Below are 18,884 nucleotides of genomic sequence, written 5' to 3' on the forward strand. Positions count from 1 at the left end.
TGCTGTACGCCTGTCTTCTATTGGTGTTTAAATCTGCAATAGAATTTCTCACACACACACACACGTACACTGTATACACATATTCCACACACTATATTCAGGATGATGCTGCATATTATAAACGTATTCAATTCGACTTGACAGCGCTGCAGATTTCTGAAGCTGTCAACAAGTAGACTCACACAAAATAAGTCTGAAGAAGCAACGTGACATTGTTTATCTCTGTATTGTAGCAGTGATTCACTTTATTGAGTTTCAGACAAATGAAACTACAGGGCCACTTAAAAAAAGAATTAAGTCACAACATTACAATGAGAAGAATAAAAAAGGGTTTTAAAATGTACACACACCCTGAAATAAAATACAATAAACAAGACATTCCCTTTAAGATCCTGGCTGCAATTGTGTCACTACACCACCAAGTGGCGCTGTGCACAATGCAACCATAAAAACAACAGAACAGGGAGAAATAAAAAGGACAGTGATCTTCATCAATAATATTCACAGTAATAGATTGCTAAAATAGTGTGTATTGCACATGTGTACATATAAATGCATTTATATACATGTGTATAGTAGCGTACACATTTGTAATTGCGACAGGAAAGCATTTGAAGGAACACAAGACTTTAGAGGAATGTGCTTTGATAATTTCAAACATCTGCATTTTAATATGACCAAAAATGTATGTATTCAAAATATGGTGTAAGATGGTCACATATTCAAAATCCAGCCGCACAGTATGGATATTCCAACACCAATGCGGTGGTAGGACAATGTATGAAACAAATCTCTCTTTCCAAGTCAAAAATATACAATGTTTTTTTCCCCCCAGTTTTAAGCATTATCAATCACTAATACCGGTATACACAATATATGAAATATCAATAAATATACATATTTACTGAATAGTAAAATAGGATGGGCACAAAAGTAAAGCTATTTTCAATGGTGAACAGTTGATATTATACACAAACTCTTGGTATCTGTGAAAAACTGCAATGCCCATCTATTTTTGTTGCGTTATCATTTTCAGGTAATTTGAGTTTCAAAATGTGTGCCCAGGAAAAAAAAAATCATTAATCCAACAGCCGTTTCTTAGTTTTAAAAGGTTTTTTTCCTCCCTGGTAAAATCTAGTCGTGGATATCATATCAGTGGTCACTATTATAAGTCAAATCAAAGTGCTCAATTATTACCAAAACAAATCCAGACACACAGAAATATAGGGGGAACAGAAAGACTTGTACAAACTGCTGAAATCTGTCCCGAGAGGAAAGCTTCATTTGGGCTTTCTAAAATGGTCTCGGTTAGTAAAATCACATCAGACACATCCTCCTGCCAAGGAAACGTTGGATATTTTCGTGGGAACCAGCAGCAACCCTATGTTCTGTATTCAAAATCAACATTTGAGTAACTCAAATTTTAGATCAATGCACGGAAAGAAAGGGTGGCTATATACATGGCTTTGGCACCAATTTCGTATTTAGGTTCTTTGAAATCTGGACAATTTAAATGTGAATTTTCAGAGAGTTGGTACACATAATTTAAAATGTAAATTCTATGGTACACCTGTCCAATACTCCTACGCAGTCCTTTGAAACAGTTTCAGTTGTAAGTATGTTTGCAAAAAGCAAAAAGAGATTCGTAAAGATGTTGAAAAGCTCACTGTTCTTCTGTACAAAGCTGAACATTACGTCACACACTGTAAAATACAGAAATGTTTGGGGAACAAGAGGTATACAATTCACGTTGTGAAGGGGACACAGGAAACAGCGTAGCCACATTTTTTGCTGTTGTGGTCAGACTGTATGTTCTAAATTGCACACAGATAATGCTGAAATGAGAAGCCGTGACAAACACAAGCGTGAAACAGAAGGTCATTATGCCCCATGGATTGGATAAACAGATGAATGGAAATGATTAAATAACCGTGATCTGGTCTACCACTTTGTTAGAGGGTTGTGTAGGGTACATCTTCAGTTAGTGTAGTGAACAGTATTTCTGTATAAAAATGTACATCATCAACATGACTACCAAGTTCATTTTGTTGAGAAAGACATAAAAATCCTGTTTGCCCTTGAAAAAGCACATCCTGCCTTCTCATACAAATAGACAACCGTCAATTAAAAGTTAAAATACATTTGTGTATATGCTTTCTTACATTTAAATAATACGTTAACATGAAAAGTCTACACCGTAGGGTTAATACTGTCTATAACAAAAGTATGTTGCCCCCCTCTAAAACACAAAAAAAACAAAAAAAACAACAATGGTGGCCCCCTCCCACCCAAAAATTGTCAGACAGCATCATTTGTGAATGAGAAACGTGAACAGATTATTTACACATGAATTCTGAAATGAGTTGGTCACCATATCGCAAAAGTCCCTTGCAGTTACACGCTCTCTCCACCAGGGGTGTGAATTCTCCGAAAATGACCTGGTGCTTAACGTCGTCCACTGGTGACAGGAACAGAGAAGGAGAGAAGAGAGGAAAAGAGAGATGGAGGGCAAAGGAGAGGAGAGGAAAAGAAACACAATTCTCTTGCAGGAGCCAAAATGGCGCATTATTTTTGAGGAAATTAAGGCATGTTTCCATGAAAATGGAAGCGACACACGTGGGTGAATTCGCTTATCGTTTTCAAAACGTTTTTCTCCTTTTTTTTTTCTTCTTTTTTTTTTGCAGAAAAGGCACCAAGTTCTTCACGCCCGCATCACGCCTACTCCAGTCTCCCTCCAAAAACCGCCGGTTTTCTACCGGGGCAAAAAACCGTAGAGGGAAAAAAATCAACCCAATCCCTCAACTCCTAAAGTCCACAGCTTCCTAAGCCTCACGGGTGGCTGCCTGTACAATGGTGGCGATGGTTTGGGCAAGAGAGTGCGAATGAGGGGGGAGGGGGGGGGGGGCGCAAAACCACGCCCCGAAAAAACACCGACCCGATCGGACCACTAGGACAGAGGGAAGCTGGGTCTTCCAAAAAAAAAAAAGCTACCTTCAGCAGCGGGGGCTCCGAACCAATGAAACAGGACCCCCCCCCCCCCCTGAAGACCAGCATAACCCGAGCAACAGCCTCCGTCCGCCTCCACACTCAACCGCAGGAGCTGAGTCACGCTCAAATATACAGTATATAAATCCATATATACACACGGCAGCCCCAGGCCCCACTCGCCGTGCAGGGCCTCCAGCCCATCTGGGGTGCACTCCCTCTGCATCACACCCTTTATTACACAGCTGTACACATTAAACTCCTGTTTGTCGCATCACTACTTAAATACAAATACGAATGAGTGCTTTTATTGCGTTACTGTTTCTCTTATATTTCGAAAATGTGATTGTTTGTGTACTGGGATACAGAACCCTTTTTGCCTGTAAGCATTTACTGGACCGAAGAGTAAATGCGGATCCTCCCATGGCCGGTCCAGGGCCCCTTGTATGTGTCGAACACACACAAAAAAGCACACATATAAGCCAATACACGTACACATACTCTTTACATATATGCTTGTGTGCTTCTGAACGGACGAACGGTTACACCGGCGAACACAGAAATGAACAGAACGGGAAAATTAGAGACGCACTTCACGACGGGTGACGAGGTCATCGTTTTCAGCTCCCTGAAAACAGCTTTTAGTTTCTTAGTCTCTCTTTCGAGGGATGCAGTGGGGCGCTGACGCGTTCTCGTTCGCTGTCGTTTGACTTCAAACGCACACAAAAAAAAGCCAAACGCGCGACAGTGTCCAAGGAGAAGACCGTTCCACTGTAAAAAGGAACAGCCACTGTCACTGTGGCTGTCGCCGTGGCAACCGGGTCATCAGCCTCGGTCGCCCTTCCCAAAAACCCGAACGGCAACGAAGGTCCCGCCTCCTTCCTCTCGCCCCGCCCCCTCCGCGGGCTCCGCCCGCCTGGTCAGTCTGCTCCGCCCGTCTCCTCCCTCCCCTCGGGTGGGCGGTGGGCGGGTCTGCCTCGTGTCCGTCAGGCAGAGAAAGGCGGGGCTTCAGTGGGGAGGCAGAGGGGGGCAGGGGGGGGGGCGGTCGGATGGCTCGCCAAATGGCACGGAAGCAAAAGGTTCACCGAAAATCAGCGGCCAAACCCCCCCTACAGCACTGGCTCCTCCTCCATTGGCTCCTCCGTCGCCCTGCAAGCACAAAAGCAGTCCAATCACGTCCAGTCCCTCCGAAAGAGACCCCTCCTACCAGTGGAATCATGGGTAACAACACGGGACGGTGAAAAACGATTCGCGACCGAATATTTTTTTACAGGGGTTTCACGGGCCCTGTTCATGTCCAGAGCCACACAATCTGCGGAAATTCTGTGCCACACACGTTACACTGTTACACGGTACACGTTACACACGTTCACAAACTCCATTTGTAGTGATTTCTTTCTGAACTCCCCAAAGCTGGGTTTGCAAAGAAAGAAGAATCAGCTTAAACTGCTTAAATTGCTGTTCTTGTAAAAGGGGCAAGACCTCATCAAAATGTGAATACAGACATAAACCAGTGATGAAGATTTAAATTTGCATAGTATTGTTACTTTTCACAACATTTCCCAGGGTGCAATGCAGCAGAGTGTGAACTCAGCCAAAAAAAAAAAAAGATTGCACCTCACAATTCAGGTCGCTGATGTCTTTAGCCAAAGGGATTTACGAAAGGTGTAGAAAGAAAGCAGAAGCAATTAAGATTCGCTCCTCTCTAGAAGTGCCAAAATCGACAGTCGTGTTGCCGTAGTGACGGGGGCGGGGTGAACTGCGGGTGTCGTGCGGCGCGCCCCACCTTCTGGCCTCCATGACGACGCCCGGCTCGTCGTGCGCGGCGACGGACGCCATGGCGACGACGGACGCCATGGCGACGACGGGCTCCATGGCGACGCCCGGCTCGTTGTCCGCGGCGACGGACGCCATGGCGACGACGGGCTCCATGGCGACGCCCTGCTCGTTGTCCACGGTCAGGGAGGCCATGGCGGTCACGGTGTCAGCCTCCTCCTTGTCCCGGTGCCGCGCCTCCGTTAGCGACTGGCCCACCGTGCGGGTCAGCTGCTCCACGCAGCTCCAGTGCGCACCTGCAAAAACAGCAAAACACTCATCATCTATACCAGGGGGTCGGCGACCCCCGGTCCTGGAGAGCCGCAGGGTGTGCTGCTGGCCTTCGTCTCCACCTTGAAATAAGCAACCGATTCAGACCCGAGAAACCAGGTGAGGTGAGTTAACTGTGTAATCAACGGCTTTCACTGATCAATTAATGCCAAGTAACAACGAAAGCCAGCACACCCTGCGGCTCTCCAGGACCAGGGTTGCCGACCCCTGATCTATACTCTCAGTGCGTTTTATACTGGTCATGTGAAATGAACAAGGCTTTACTGCAAATTCAGTGTTGAATACCACAAGGCAGGATATTCATAAAGTATTCTGGTGTGAGACCACTGATCTAGGATCAGTTTTCTCCTGTCCATATCCCTGTCATCTCTTCTCTGGGGTAAATGGCAGAACTGACCCCAGACCACAGCACTGCCACGCTGAGGAGCTGTATGGTTGTACAGTACGGATGAACTCACTCTGGATCTCGATGACCCTCTCCAGGGATGCCACGGCTTTGGGGCAGGGCCTCTGCTTCAGCACGGCCTCAGGGAGGGGGTCCAGCTGGGGAGGGCGAGGACATTAGGAAAGTCGAAAGGGAAATTGGCTCCTACTGTAAATCAGGTGTTGAGCTTTCAGAGCAAACGCACTTTGACCAATCAAAATGGCGCAAAATACGCTATGATCAATCAAAGTGTAGCTAAACACGCTTTGACCAATGAAAGCGAAGCTAAAGATGCTTTGACCAATCAAAGTGGAGCTAAACCTTCTTTGACCAATCAAAGAGAAGCTGAACACGCTTTGACCAATTAAAGTTGAGCTGAACACGCTTTGACCAATCAAAGAAGGGCTACGGAGTGGGCGGATTCGGGAAGCGCACCTCTTCTCCCAGGAGGGCGGAAACACAGGACTCCGAGGCGTCGCAGATGGCGGTAAGGTCGTGACCTCCCTCCAGCGCCAGGACCACGCGACCGCCCGCTAACGTCATCAGCTGCTGGGTCAGGTGACCGAAACCTGGGGCCGCAACACGGGCAAGTCAGTTTAGCATTTTTACATTTACATTACATTACATTACACTACACTACATTACACTACAGTACACTACATTACACTACACTACACTACACTACACTACAGTACACTACATTACACTACACTACACTACACTACAGTACACTACAGTACACTACATTACACTACACTACACTACACTACACTACAGTACACTACATTACATTACACTACACTACACTACACTACACTACATTACATTACATTACATTACATTACACTACACTACACTACACTACACTACATTACATTACATTATTGGCATTTGGCAGACGCTCTTATCCAGAGCGACGTACAGTTGATCAGACTAAGCAGGAGACAATCCTCCCCTGGAGCAATGCAGGGTTAAGGTCCTTGCTCAAGGGCCCAACGGCTGTGCAGATCTTATTGTGGCTACAACCGGTATTAGAACCACCGACCTTGCGGGTCCCAGTCATGCACCTTAACCACTACAGGCCACCCTGCCATTCACACTGATTGTCACATAACTTAATTATATGATCAAACGCCTTGAAAAGAATTCAGACGAAGCAGAAGACGATAAGAAGGGCTCGAACAAATCACACAGTGAAATATTCAGTGTAAAATCTACTCCCTATTGGACTTATATGTACTCTTGTTAAGAGTGAAATGAACACTGGACATTTTACTGTGCATTAAACATCTAAGCTCTAATAATGGCAGTAAATATACTATGCTGAGATGATGTGTTGGGAGTGCTTATTCCTTCCACATTGGCTCAAACGCATTGGAGCTGTTCACTGGGCTGCAGTTCCACGGTGTGCCAGCAGAGGGAAGCGGTGTTCAAGGGATAAACATGAAAGCAATGCTACTGGACACTATAAGACTATGAGTTAGGAATATGAGTCATGTATACAGACTGCTTTAGCACATACTGCTTTAACTGCTTCAGCACACGTATCCCTGGTTATGGGTGTGCACTTTGCACTGTGCTGTACGTCGCTCTGGATAAGAGCGTCTGCCAAATGCCAGTAATGTAATGTAATGTAACAGGTTCTCTACAGACCCCTATTATACAGAGTCATTGTGAGTGGTGTGTGTTCGTTCTGGTGACAAATTACATACAGAATCACGTCGTATAGCGGACTCACACTTGGCCGTGACAGAATATCCGCCCAGAGGGGACTGGTGGCCCTCCACAGCGTCGAACCCGGCCGACACCAGCACCACGTCCGGGGAGAACTCGTTTGCGATGGGCATCACCACCGTCCTGCGAGAGGACACGCACCGACGTTACGCTACGTTAGCTCAAACCTGGCCCACGGCCAGAGGTCACAGGTCACAGGTCACAGGTCACAGTCTGCGTTTGCCCCGCCCTGCCCCAGGTACCTGAAGGCGGTCAGGTACTCCACGTCCCCCATGGGAGGCTCCACGCCCCCTGTCCAGGCGATGTTCACGTTGAAACCCACGCCTGGGCCCGCGCCCACCTGCACACACAGAGCAGGCCGCTCACTGTCAACACTACACTGCAGTTAGCCCTTAGGTACAGTAGCTATTGTTCAATATAGTAGGAGCTGTTTAAAAAATAATAATAATAATAATAATAATTCAAGTCAGTGTTCTAGAACTCCATCGCTTGCACTGAAGAACATTCTAATCACATATTTGTGATCTTACACCGTAAAAGGGCTAATAAGTAAAAACAGGTCCCAGCAAAACACCTAAGCCATGAGAATACAGACAGGGGGAATATCCAGCCCAGAGGGTTTGATTTAAATGTACCTGCCTGAAAGGACAGAAAACCATTGGCCTTCTGCGGATGCACAAATATTTCATAATTTCAGGCCTGTCCACTATGTGACCACAGGGGGGCAGTGTGGAGCCACTGCGTGCGCGGCCCTGCATCTCTGACAACAGCTGTGATTGGTCGGGCAGATGAGTCATCGAAAGAAAAAAAAAAATGAACACGATTCAATGGAACTATGAATGGGCGACAACGCTTCACTCAGCCGCCCAGTGTTTTTGGAAAATATTGAGCAAACCTTTCTTTCTGAATGAATCCTCTTCTCACAGACAGATGCAATTCACACACGCACACCTAACTTGCTGTACATCCGCCTGATGCATGCAACATTATTTTACCACATTATTTTACATTATCTCAGTTTGTGACGGACTGTAATGTCAGACTGACGTGTTTCCCCATCTTCCTAAAATCCACTGTGAATTTTGGTAACTGGTTCACCGATAAATTATAACTTAGCTCTAGAAATTTCACACAAAGAACAGAACAGACAGACAGTTGCCAAAGGAGCAGATCTGGGTCAATTATGTAATTGTTTGTTGGATTGAAATACCCTACGTTTCTACGAATTACTGAGCTAATCCTAATGGTCCTCTTGGCTGGCTCAGTTGCACCAGGCAAGATAAATTGAGCTCCCATATGTATTTAAATCCAAAACAATTACATATCGGACCCAGGTCAGGCAAGGATGGGCAGACAGACAGACAGACAGACAGGGTAGGCAGACAGGGCAGGCAGGCAGATAGACAGACAGGGCAGACAGACAGACAGACAGATAGACAAGACAGGCAGACAGACGGAAGGGGCATGCCTACCTCTTCCGGGGCCCCGCTGCCAGGGAAGAAGTTTCCGTCGTCATAGCGATGCAGGGAGATGTAGAGCACGTTGGGGTCGTTGTAGAAGGCCTGCTGGGAGCCGTTGCCGTGGTGAATGTCCTGAGGAGGGGGGTGGAGGGAGGAAAAGTGTGAGGTCAGAGCCACCGCAGCCCGTGGGAGCAGAGGGGTGGGGCTGGGGTACGAAGCAGGCACTCACCCAATCAACGATCAGGATCTTCCCCACGTTCAGCTTCTGCTGGAGCAGCTTGGCTGTGATCGCCACTGAGTTGAAGAAGCAGAAGCCCCTGCAAACGCACACACGCACCGGCGGTAAGTACACAAACAATAGCGGTAAGTACACAAACAAAAGCGGTAAGTACACAAACACAAACAAAAGCGGTAAGTACACAAACAATAGCGGTAAGTACACAAACACCAGCGGTAAGTACACAAACAATAGCGGTAAACACATTGGTGGTAAGTGCACAAGCACTGATGGTAAGTACACAAACATTGGTAGTAAGTACACAAACAGTGGCAGTAAGTACACAAACACTGGCGGTAAGTACAGAAACAATAGCGATAAGTACACAAACACCAGCGGTAAGTACACAAACAATAGCGGTAAACACATTGGTGGTAAGTGCACAAGCACTGATGGTAAGTACACAAACATTGGTAGTAAGTACACAAACAGTGGCAGTAAGTACACAAACAGTGGCAGTAAGTGTAGGTACGGGTCGAGGTACAGACAGCAGTCCATCCCCATGTTCAGATAGGTATATGTACAGTACAGTAGTACAGTATCTACATGGTTTCCGGAGAAGAACTGTTCAAACTTAAGATTAATTATGACTGTGAAACCCCCTGCGGTTTGAGAGTCCTTCTGTTATGAATCATGCTGTTACACTAAACAAAACTATTAATTGTTCATTTCTTGGGTGAAAACTGTGGCTCTCTGTATCGCACTTATTTGACTGAGTTTAATGCACTTTTAGCAATCCTTGAGCAAACCACATTGGTGGTGTTACGGTATCTGTGTTTCACTGTTTTTATATAAATAGTCATAACTAAATTGACTTGAACTAAGTGAATAAAACCGATAAGTTGCCTCCAGTCTTGCTACCCTGAACATGGCCAGATTTCTCCAGGTGTATCCACTCAGGAATGGACCTAGAATTGACCCCAGATGTATCCCCAGGTGTACGCACATGGCAATGGACCTAGAATAGACCCCAGGTGTACCCCCAGGTGTACGTACATGAGAATGGAGCTAGAATAGACCCAAGGGGTACCCCCAGGTGTATGCACACGGGAATGGACCTACAATTGACCCCAGGTGGACCCTCAGGTGTACTTACATGGCAGTGGACTCCTCTGCATGATGGCCCGGAGGTCGCACAACTGCGAAACCGTTCTGTCCGGGAAGAAAGGAGAGCAAAAGATTACACTTGTGTCTTCACCTTGTGGTGTAGCTCTTTAGCATACTGTATATCCTTATACTGTAACATACTGCAGTCATGCCTCGCTTCTATTTATGACTTGCCATTACTTTACTGACTGATTTGATGTAGACTACAATGGATAACTGCACCTTATCTGACCTGTGTTCTGGAGTTCCAATGTCTTTCACTTATTGTACGTCAGTCAGTCGTTAATCGTCTAATTGGCGGTAGCTGTACATAAAGGCTGAGCAAAGCTCACTGCATTCACCAGATCCACTCTCTTAACTCCTCAAGGAGAGCAGCGTTACGGAAGCGGACAGAAACACAGAAACTAACGCGACCCCAAAATGGAACCCACTTCCACGGACTGTGCACATCACCTTGGCTCTGGAGAGAGCGGACAGCGCGACCCCTTAACCCGCTCAGTCCCAAACCGAATATGAAGTGGCTCCACCCCGAAGGGGGTTTTCGAAAAATGTAGTAGGGTTTTAACAGGGGCTTAAAACCCTGGCATAGTAGTGTTTTGATTGGTTGAAAAGGTATGAGGTTGAGACTGAAAGGGGAAATGGACACTCAGACGTGGCGGGGGGGTGGGGGGGTTCCTCACCTTGAGCTCCCCGGCCGCGACCTTGAAGGCCAGCTCGATGACGCAGCCCACCGCCATTCGCACGGCACCGGAGGAGTGCATCTCGTTCCACACCGTGTCGCTGTCCACCTGCAGGGGGCGACGGCGAGCACCTTCAGCCGCAGCGTTCTCGAGCCACATCCCAGTTTCCCCGCCCCCACTGACGTGTTAAGCTAACCTGGCACATTGCTTCATTTCTACCCACTCTTTTCAGCCCTGTCGTTGGAAATCGAGCTGTAACACGGTTGGGAAAATACATTGAAGGCATTGTCGTTATAATGCTGAGGGAACAAAAACAGTTCCGCGAGCATTAGCTTCGCTAATGTCATAAAGACAACAATGGCGATGCTAATAATGGCAGTATGAATAACAGTATCCCGATTAAAACCGAGTGAAGTTGCGGTGGTGGAGCGCGGGGCACTCCTACATCCGTTGTTTGGATGTTCTGGAGGCGACTGAGCGGGCAGGCGGGATTAACGGTTAGCAGCGGAGCGCTAAGTACGGGTCAGACGGATGAGTCACTCACCCCGATCCCACCACAGGGGAGCAGCGCGTACATCTTCTGGCTGATTGGACCTGAAAGAGACCAATCACACGGAGGAGAGGCCGTGAGGTCAGGGGTCGGGAGTAATCTGCCACCGGCTGCTGTGCTCTGACGACCTCCCCCCCCCCCCCCCCGACACCCCCCCCTCTCCCTCGCCACCTGTCTCCTGGCATTCGCCTCTCCCCCCCCTCTTCATGCTGACCCAGTAATTCCCCACACAAACAATAACACCATTTTAAAACACTGAGGGGTGGGGGGGGGGGGGATCATTAGAATGATTTGAATTTTTTTTTTTTTTTTTTGTCATCAGATTAATCCACAAGGCCCAAGTTCTTGTCTCTGTGGTCATTCCTAGCACTTGCAACTGCTCTTCCCTCTCCGGTCTCTCAGCGCACTTATCCCAGGTTATGGTGAGGCGCTTTGTTCTACATTGCTCTGGATAAGAGCAGTAATGTTTCGGCCGGGTGGGGGGGAGACAGAATAATGATTTGAGGAAGTTTCTCAGCGTCAGCAGGGGGTGTTGCGACAGACCTCAAGGATTTTCTCACACAAAGTCAAAACCTGGCTAATGCACGAGGAAGCAGGCTATCGTATGCACGCAACACACCTCGACCTGCAACGGCCGTGAATGATGACAAACGGCTGAGAGAAGTTACGAACGAAAAAACGTCACTTCACAACACTCCTAAAACCAGCTCAGCCACTGCGCATTACTACTGACGTGTGTGATGGTGCCTCCGGTGTGAATTATGTAAACACGGCCAGTTTCCTTAAAACACCAGTTCTGCGTCAGGAAGAGTGTGTTCTTGACACACACTGCTCCCACACAGACAGGAATGCAGTATTGACACACACCGCTAGCACACAGACAGGAATGCAGTATTGACACACACCACTAGGACACAGACAGGAATGCAGTATTGAAACACACTGCTAGCACACAGACAGGAATGCAGTATTGACACACACTGCTCACACACAGACAGGAATGCAGTATTGAAACACACCGCTAGCACACAGACAGGAATGCAGTATTGACACACACCACTAGGACACAGACAGGAATGCAGTATTGACACACACCGCTAGCACACAGACAGGAATGCAGTATTGAAACACACCGCTAGCACAGAGACAGAAATGCAGTATTGAAACACACCGCTAGCACACAGACAGGAATGCAGTATTGAAACACACCGCTAGCACACAGACAGGAATGCAGTATTGAAACACACCGCTAGCACACAGACAGGAGTGCAGTAGCCTCCTTTCCGCCTTGTGCTTTCTACACCCAATAAATCAACATCATTTCAGAGCAGAAGTGTTCTCTCAACTGTTGTGTTGTTTATGCCCACCCTTGTGACCAGCGCTGGATCCTTCTATACGTTCACCGCGGCGGACATTTGAAGGTTTCTGATCCACCGCCGGCCTCCCCGGGGACGATGTTAATTACGCGTTCGATAAAACGCTTAAGTGAAGTCCTGTAAGTAGCAGGCGGCCATCTTCAGGCAGCACTGAGTGTTAAGATGCACTGAGGAGGATGGGACCGGTCGCTGACCGTCCTTGGGTGCGGGGGGGGGAGGAAGGACATTTCGGATTGGCTGAGCAGTGCCGTGAGTTCTCCTTCAGGAGAGTTGATTGGCTGAGCAGTGCCGTGAGTTCTCCTTCAGGAGAGTTGATTGGCTGAAAAGGGCTGTGAGTTCTCCTTCAGGAGAGTTGGTTGGCTGAACAGTGAAGTGAGTTCTCCTTCAGGAGACTTGATTGGCTGAGCAGCGCCCTGAGTTCTCCTTCAGGAGAGCTGATTGGCTGAAAAGGGCTGTGAGTACTCCTTCAGGAGAGTTGATTGGCGGAAACGGCTGTGAGTTCTCCTTCAGGAGAGTTGATTGGCTGAAAAGGGCTGTGAGTTCTCCTTCAGGAGAGTTGATTGGCTGAAAAGGGCTGTGAGTTCTCCTTCAGGAGAGTTGATTGGCTGAAAAGGGCTGTGAGTTCTCCTTCAGGAGAGTTGATTGGCTGAAAAGGGCTGTGAGTTCTCCTTCAGGAGAGCTGATTGGCTGAGCATCGCCCTGCGTCCTCCTTGCGGAGAGGAACCCCGCGATGATTCAGAAGCGGAGGAGGACTGCGTCAGGGGCCTCGCCTCCGCGGGACTAAAAATACACCTGGCTGTCAGAGCAGGTGATGCTGCAGGAGCCACTGCCTGTACCCGGGCCCCGGGCCCCGCGTCTTAAACACAGAGCTCTGATCCTCTCTGGGACTGCGCTCAAGCCAAGCACAGACCTGCTGCACCAGCACAGGCATAGACAGACTTACACACAGAGACAGAGAGGCACACACACACACTCTCACACATACACACACACACAAACACACGTACACACACACACTCTCACACATACACACAAACACACACTCTCTCACATATACACACACAAACACACACTCTCACACATACACACACACAAACACACACTCTCACACATACACACACACACACACTCACACATACACACACACACACACTCACACATACACACAAACACACACTCTCTCACATATACACACACAAACACACACTCTCACATATACACACACACAAACACACTCTCACACATACACACACACAAACACACACTCTCACACATACACACACACACAAACACACACTCTCACACATACACACACACACACACACACACACACACACACACACACACAAACATACACTCTCACACATACACACACACACAAACACACACTCTCACACACACACACACACAAACATACACTCTCACACATACACACACACAAACACACACTCTCACACATACACACCCAAACACATACTCTCACACACACACAAACACACACTCTCACACGTACACACACTCTCACACACACACACAAACACACACTCTCACACATACACACACACACAAACACACACTCTCACACATACACACACACACACACACACATATACACACACAAACACACACTCTCACACACACACACAAACATACACTCTCACACAGACACACACACTCTCTCACATACACACAAACACACTCTCACACATACACACACACACACTCTCACACAGACACACACACACACACACGCACATAAAAGTGCGCACACACACACACATACACACAGACACAAAAGGCCACATGCACGCATGCACAAACACACTCACACACACACATGCTCACACACAAGCGCGCACACACACACACTTGCACACACACTCACACACACTCTCGGTACCTAAGAGCTTCTTGCTGTCGAGTTTCTGCCGGTTGAGGGGGCTGGTTCCGTACAGGAGGGTGTGATGTTCTGAGTGGACCGTCTGGATCTCATCTAGTGTCGCCTTCCTGCCCCGAATCCTCTGCACACAAACACACGCGGGGGTCAGAGGGCGTCAGTGCCTTCAGCCTTCCTGTGCCACTGCTATCTGATCTTCTAGCACATTCCTGTTGCACTTCTTATCGTTATCTTGACGTTGTAGCTCTAACTTATCTCTCATAATCATACCTCATGACGAGTTATGACTTGGACTGACTCATCCTACGCTTACTGTGTGGACTAGACGATGTCCATGGCTATGGATAACTGACACACACTCTTATCGAACCTGCGTGCGGCAGCTGTTCTAATGACCTTCGGTACGCAGTCATTGTCTGTCACTTTGAATAAAAGCATCTGCTAAATAAATGTGACGTAGTGTAATGCATTGTATTGTAGTGTAGTGTAGTGTAGTGTAATGTAGTGTAGTGTAGTGTAATGTAGTGTAATGTAGTGTAGTGTAATGTAAAGTGTGATTGCCAGCGGTCCTCCAGGCCAGCAGGGGGAGCCCTACCTCGCAGCGGCCCAGCAGCCCGGTCTCCTGCAGGCGGGACCACACACTCTGGATGCGGCCGGCGTGCTCGGGGTGGATGTGTGTGTTTCCACACATGCACTGGTGCTTCAGCATGAAGGTGTCGTACACCAGCCCTGCGGGGAGCACACACGCCCGTCAGCGGGGTTCAGGACGGCGCAACAGAGACTGATCATTGGCCAGTCGAGAGAACGACCCTGCCTGCTCATTGGCCAATCGAGAGAACGACCCTGCCTGCTCATTGGCCAATCGAGAGACTGCCCCTGCTTGCTCATTGGCCAATCGAGAGACTGCCCCTGCCTGCTCATTGGCCAATCGAGAGAACGGCCCTGCCTGCTCATAGGACAATCGAGAGCAGGACCCTGCCTGCTGATTGGTCAATGAGGAGAATGCCCCTCCCTGCTCATTGGCCAATCAAGAGAATGCTCCAGCCCAAATGAGCCTACCCACAAAGCCCTGCAAAACCCACAGAAGCATTCTGGGAGAAAATTACACTGGGCTCAGTCAACGTTACATCCTTAATGTAGGCTGCCATCAAATTTACCCAATGGCAGCGGTGAAGAAAAGAATCTAAGCATGAATCCAAATAAAAGAGAAATATTGATTGAATCCAGGCCATAGAAAAGAACACCTGTTGAACTAATCTGGGCCACCACATGAATTCAGTTAAAAAGGAGCCATCCACTCAAAGCTCGCGGACTTATTGAACGGCGGGTATGCCCACAACTGAACCTGGTGCTCTATTTCAAACATACAGCTTATTACATACAGTTTTTTCCCCCCATAAAATGTCACATTAATCAGAAATTCCAGCAACGCACATAGACTGTAAGCTAAGAAATACGGTACAGACCACAAAACTTCAACACGATCAGATAATGTCTGAAAGTCTTTCTGATAAACGTTTGACAGAAAATGTCCTCTAACCACATCCTGCTTGTACTTAAAAAACCCAAAATGACCCTGGGCATCTCCTGAAGGTGTACACCACCCCCACCCCGTGATCGGCCTGCTCCAAAAAAAACCCTTCCGATCCCCGTTTACCTCCCAGGGATCTCGCAGCTCGACCGAGAGCGTCACGGCGGATGATTACCAAAACGAGCGGCTCCTTATCGGCCCAATTACGCCCGTTCCACAAACAACGTCCCGCTGCTATTCTCAAGTCACCGTCATTAATTTTTTTAAAGATATTTTCTAGGCCTTTTTCAGCTTTATTGGACAGTAAATAGAGACAGGGAGAATGGGGGCGAGAGAGAGGGAAAGACACGGGACAAATTGTCAGACGGTCGGATTCGAACCGTTGACGTCGCGGCGGTTGAGCATGCGGTCAGTGCTCTGCAGGCTGCGCCACCGAGACACCCCAAATCACCGTCATTTCAACCGCACGCTGCGGTCATTAAAGCACCGGAAATGTAGACGTAAACGTAGACAGGAAAACAAAACGAAATGAAAGAAGGTTCTGGAAGGAGATACACTCCGGACGCAGTACCCCTTCCCCTACTGCTTTTATTGATCACATTCCACGTCTCCAATGATCAGAAGTAATCACCATGTCCAGCAATGAAAGGAAATTACCATTAATTGACCCCTCAATCACACACAGAATTAATCAAATAAGGGCCATATTTCAACCGCTACGATAACGGTTATCGTCTATAATGAATATTGTTTTGCGAAACTTCATTCACGCGGTTAGTGCCTGACCTGTTGTGAAGAGGTGCTTGACGGGTAGTTCGACAGCGGGGGCGCCCTTGAGGCTGGCCGTGGCGGGGGAGGACTGAGCCCTTCCCAGGGGTCTGTGGGGCATGCCGGTGATGGACAGGGAGGCCTGGAACACGTTGAGCTGCTGCAGGTGAGGCTGGTCGGAGAACTGTGGGGAGAGAAGACCGGGGAACACCCCTCAGCGCGGTTCACTCTCTACGGAGACTGGCTGTGGACTGACAGAGGTCCTGAGACTGAGAACGACCCGCTGGTCTCCCAGTCCAGGGCACAGCAGCAGTGCTACAGGGTCAGCGTAAACCGCACCAGTCGGTGTGAAAAGCACATGGAAAAGCTACGCTCCCCCACACTGTATCTTGAACAAACTATTTTATTAAACCACACAAAAGTTTGAGAAACCATCCGTGGTCAGTCCTTCATTAATGAAACAATAAAAAGAAAAGTACGAGACTGTGAGCTGCACCATTGCTACAGTGCTAATAATCATCGATCACTTGTGGCTGGAAGTTCTCAGAAAACAAACGGCCGTGTTCAGATTATATGGAATAAGAGTAAATGTTTGTGGAAAAGATGTTTTTAAAAAAAAAAAAAAAGGCAACGGTGGGATGAAGAAGTGTGGGCGAGACGTGACAGACTAAACACAGGCCTCCCTCACACCCGGGAACAGCGGCATTCTGGGTAACGGACCGACGGCTCACAGAACGGGCGCTCTACGCGCGGAGCTGGGGAGAGGGGGGCTGGACCAGGGGGGCTGGGTCAGGGGGGCTGGGTCAGGGGGGCTGGGTCAGGGGGGTTGGGTCAGGGGGGTTGGGTCAGGGGGGCTGGGTCAGGGGGGCTGGGTCAGGGGGGCTGGGTCAGGGGGGCTGGGTCAGGGGGGCTGGGTCAGGGGGGCTGGGTCAGGGGGGCTGGGTCAGGGGGGGCTGGACCAGGGGGGCTGGGTCAGGGGGGCTGGGTCAGGGGGGCTGGATCAGGGGGGCTGGGTCAGGGGGGCTGGGTCAGGGGGGCTGGGTCAGGGGGGGCTGGGTCAGGGGGGCTGGGTCAGGGGGGCTGGGTCAGGGGGGCTGGGTCAGGGGGGCTGGGTCAGGGGGGCTGGGTCAGGGGGGCTGGGTCAGGGGGGCTGGGTCAGGGGGGGCTGGACCAGGGGGGCTGGGTCAGGGGGGCTGGGTCAGGGGGGCTGGATCAGGGGGGCTGGGTCAGGGGGGCTGGATCAGGGGGGCTGGGTCAGGGGGGGCTGGACCAGGGGGGCTGGGTCAGGGGGGCTGGGTCAGGGGGGCTGGGTCAGGGGGGCTGGGGAGAGGGGGGCGGATCAGGGGGGTTGGGTCAGGGGGGCTGGGTCAGGGGGGCTGGGTCAGGGGGGCTGGATCAGGGGGGTTGGGTTGGGGGGGGCTGGATCAGGGGGGCTGGATCGGGGGGGTTGGGTTGGGGGGGGCTGGATCAGGGGGGCTGGGTCAGGGGGGCTAGACAGTGAGTGGCGAGGGGGGGGGGCAGGAGGAGGGGGGGGGGAGAGGAGTGGAACAAAAACATGCGGCAGAATCTTTTTCAGCCGCGGGGGTCAACACGACGGCGTGTGCCTCCCTGCGCCTTCTCGCTGGGCGACGGTTGCTTGGCACCCTGGCCCGGGGGAGAGGGTGAGACAGGCGAGCGTGTTTAGCGACGGGAAAGGGCCGGGGAGAGGAGAGGATGAGAGAGGAGATTGTGTTTGGGAGGAGGGGAGGGGGGGTTTGGGAGAGGAGATTGTGTTTGGGAGGAGGGGAGGGGGGGTTTGGGAGAGGAGATTGTGTTTGGGAGGAGGGGAGGGGGGGTTTGGGAGAGGAGATTGTGTTTGGGAGGAGGGAAGGGGGAGGGGGGAGAGGAGCTTGTGTTTGGGAGGAGGGGAGAGGGAGGTGTGCGTGTTTGGAGACAGGGGGGGGTTGGAGGGGAGGGGGGGGAAGGGAGGAGATCGTGTTCGAGAGGAGG

General features: G+C 49.5%; 1 protein-coding gene across 1 annotated transcript in view; it reads right to left on the reverse strand.

Moving 5' to 3' along the window:
• Positions 1 to 212: 212 nt before the first annotated feature.
• Positions 213 to 18,884, reverse strand: part of LOC133114400 (histone deacetylase 5-like) — a 58,604-nt gene continuing 39,932 nt past the window's right edge. The window contains exons 12-25 of the mRNA XM_061223738.1: positions 16,914 to 17,079; positions 15,192 to 15,325; positions 14,600 to 14,720; positions 11,318 to 11,367; positions 10,774 to 10,881; positions 10,083 to 10,138; positions 8,939 to 9,026; positions 8,722 to 8,841; positions 7,492 to 7,589; positions 7,254 to 7,372; positions 5,951 to 6,084; positions 5,550 to 5,634; positions 4,772 to 5,057; positions 213 to 4,134 (exon numbers count right to left, since the gene is read on the reverse strand). Coding sequence (XP_061079722.1) covers positions 4,095 to 4,134; positions 4,772 to 5,057; positions 5,550 to 5,634; positions 5,951 to 6,084; positions 7,254 to 7,372; positions 7,492 to 7,589; positions 8,722 to 8,841; positions 8,939 to 9,026; positions 10,083 to 10,138; positions 10,774 to 10,881; positions 11,318 to 11,367; positions 14,600 to 14,720; positions 15,192 to 15,325; positions 16,914 to 17,079 — 1,605 coding nt within the window. The 3' untranslated portion in view covers positions 213 to 4,094. The remainder of the gene's footprint in view (positions 4,135 to 4,771; positions 5,058 to 5,549; positions 5,635 to 5,950; positions 6,085 to 7,253; positions 7,373 to 7,491; positions 7,590 to 8,721; positions 8,842 to 8,938; positions 9,027 to 10,082; positions 10,139 to 10,773; positions 10,882 to 11,317; positions 11,368 to 14,599; positions 14,721 to 15,191; positions 15,326 to 16,913; positions 17,080 to 18,884) is intronic.

Source organism: Conger conger, chromosome 16 (assembly GCF_963514075.1).
Source record: "Conger conger chromosome 16, fConCon1.1, whole genome shotgun sequence".
Taxonomy (NCBI): domain Eukaryota; kingdom Metazoa; phylum Chordata; class Actinopteri; order Anguilliformes; family Congridae; genus Conger; species Conger conger.